Consider the following 2,903-nt stretch of genomic DNA (forward strand, 5'->3'; position numbering starts at 1 on the left):
GTCAAGTAAAGACAAGGGTAAATGTATCTCACTGACTATGGAGATCTGCATGGAAGGGATGCAGTACTAATTTGAACAAACGGGTTGCAGCCAACACCACATTACATGCTTGACACCTTCAACTGGATACAGTGATGGAGCAAAGGATATTGGTGATACTTGAAGTGAGATTTGAAAAAGGTACAAGCCTCGTGGTCCAATGACTAAAAAAAAGAGGGGGAGATGATGCAAGGGACAGGTGTAGTCTTGTTTGTGGGATCACCGAAGCTGGAACTTATTTTGGAGAGAGGACAAGGGTCTAAATGGAGAACTCTGGGAAGACGTCTCCTTACATGGGTTTGTGATCCCTTTACTAGTCTCTCCACTGGTGGTAGTACAAATATCTTGGACATGAGTTTGTAAAGCCCAAAGTAAACATATCAACTGTGCTTTGTCCAAGTTCTAAAACTCTAAAATCAGGTGATATTTTGGTATTGTTTTCTGGCATCTACAGCCAGTGAATCAAATATTTCTTTTATCTCATGTTACAAAATATGTGGGCCTTTTCAAGGAATTCATGACTTTAAAGATCCTCACTGGCTTTTCATTGAAACATTGCACAATCAATTACAATGACCACAACTCCTTTAGAATGTACTTAGTTAGATATTTAAAAGTACTTAATGTGACTGACATCAGGTGACTAGTAATAAAGAATTCTATTTAGAGTTTGGTATGTGTATACCTAGAAAATACAGCAATTCCTTCCAATAAAATTAAAGCAATAAGATCAAGGACATCTAAGGAGGCAGCCAAGCAATCTCAGACATTCTTACTAAATGTTTTTTCAAGTGACAATAGATTAATGAATTGTCTCAGACAAATATAATGCATGGAATGACAGAAGGAGGGGCACATGCTTTATCACATGCTCTGACCAGGTATATAAGCAACTCTCTGCACCTGCTGACATTCCCACTCAGGATCTTGCCTTGAACAGCAAACTAACTCACCACCCCTGACACCATGTGCCACTACGGCAGCTACTTCGGAGGCCTGCACTATGGCCTTGGAGGCTTCGGTGGCCTGGGCTATGGTTATGGCTGTGGATGTGGCAGCTTCCGCAGACTGGGCTATGGCTGTGGCTATGGAGGCTACGGACATGGATACTTCCGCCCTTCATTCTATAGAGGATATGGGTTCTCTCGCTTCTACTAGATGAGTTGCTGAAAACACAAGCAAAGGAAAAACTTTCAATTGTATTTGCTCCTATCCAGTTCTTATTCTGGAAAATTCCACCTTTTTCTCCATTATTAATTGATCAATATTTATCAATGTTTAAGTTACTGCTATGAATATATGAAACCATTCCTCTGGCTCCATACATTTGTGATCTGAACGCATATTCAATATCTATAAACATTCTAGTTCACTTTGTTTATTTGGATTTTAATTTTCTTACCACCTTTACCATGACATTATCTTTCTAGCAAATTCCTAGGAAACAATTATATTTTGCATATATCTAATAAATTGACTACCTAAAATATAAATATTTTGCTTTTTTCTATGCCTTTACTTATTTTTTGCCTGAAGATAATTTTATTTTATTTATTTTCCTTTTTTATTTATTTTTTAATTATTTATTTTTTTAATTTTTATAGGCTGCTTTTTGATTCACTGTACACAAATGGGGTACATCATTTTGTTTCTATGGTTGTACATGGTGTAGATTCATACCATTCTTGTAATCATACATATACATAGGGTAATGATGTCTGTCTCATTCCACCATCTTTCATACACCCCCTTCCTCTCATTTATCTATATGTAATCTAAAGTACTTCCATTCTTCTCTCACCTCCCCCCATTGTATATCATCATCCACTTATCAGGGAAAAATTCAGCCTTTGGTTTTTTGGAATTGGTTTATTTCACTTAGCATGATATTCTCCAATTCCATCCAATTATCAGCAAATGCCATAATGTTATTCTTCTATATGACTGAATAATATACAATTGTGTATATATACCACAGTTTCTTTATCCATTCATCTGCTGAAGGGCATTGGTTCCACAATCTAGCTATTATGAATTGAGCTGCTATAAACATTGATATGGCTGTGTTACTGTAGTATGCTAATTTTAAGTCCTTTGGGGATAAACTAAGGAGTGGGATAACTGGGTCAAAAGGTGGGTCCATTCCAAGTTATCGAGGATTCTCCACACTGCTTTCCAGAGTGACTGCACCAATTTGTAACTCCACCAGCAATGTACAAGTGTACCTTTTTCCCCATATCCATACCAACATTGATTATTGTTGTGTTCTAGATAATAGCCATTCTAATTGGAGTAAGATGAAATCTTAGAGTTGTTTTAATTTGCATTTCTCTAATTACTAGAGATGTTGTACACTCTTCCATATATTTATTAATTGCCTGTATGTCTTCTTCTGTAAAGTGTCTGCTGAGTTCTTTGGCCCATTTATTGATTGGGTTCTTTGTATTTTTGGTGTAAAGGTTTGAAAGTTCTTTATAAATTTTGGAGATTAGTGTTCTATCTCAAGTGTGTGTGGAAAGGATTTTCTCCCACACTGTAGGCTCTCTTTTCACATTATTGATTGTATCCTGTGCTGAGATAAAGCTTTCCAGTTTGAATCCATCCCATTTATTGATTATTGCTTTGATTTCTTATGCTTTGGAAGTCTTGTTAAGGAAGTCTGGTCTTAAGCCAACATGATGAAGATTCGGGCCTACTTTGTCTTCTACTTGGTGCAGGGTCTCTGGTCTAACTCCTAAGTCCTTGATTCATTTTGAGTTGAGTTTTGTGCAGGGTGAGAGATAGAGGTTTAGTTTCATTTTACTGCATATAATTTCCAGTTTTACCAGCACCATTTGTTGAACACGCTATCTTTTCTCCATTGT

At 36.7% G+C, this 2,903-nt stretch overlaps 1 protein-coding gene across 1 annotated transcript; it reads left to right on the forward strand.

Moving 5' to 3' along the window:
• Nucleotides 1-1,005: 1,005 nt before the first annotated feature.
• Nucleotides 1,006-1,197, forward strand: LOC306670902 (keratin-associated protein 19-4-like; the record flags this gene model as incomplete). The annotated part of the gene is made up of 1 exon (XM_079155945.1): nucleotides 1,006-1,197. The coding sequence occupies one exon, from the start codon at nucleotides 1,006-1,008 to the stop codon at nucleotides 1,195-1,197; it is 192 nt and encodes a 63-aa protein (XP_079012071.1).
• Between the last annotated feature and the right edge of the window lie 1,706 nt (nucleotides 1,198-2,903).

This window comes from Sciurus vulgaris, assembly GCF_902686455.1.
Source record: "Sciurus vulgaris genome assembly, chromosome: 10".
NCBI classification, from domain to species: Eukaryota; Metazoa; Chordata; class Mammalia; order Rodentia; family Sciuridae; genus Sciurus; species Sciurus vulgaris.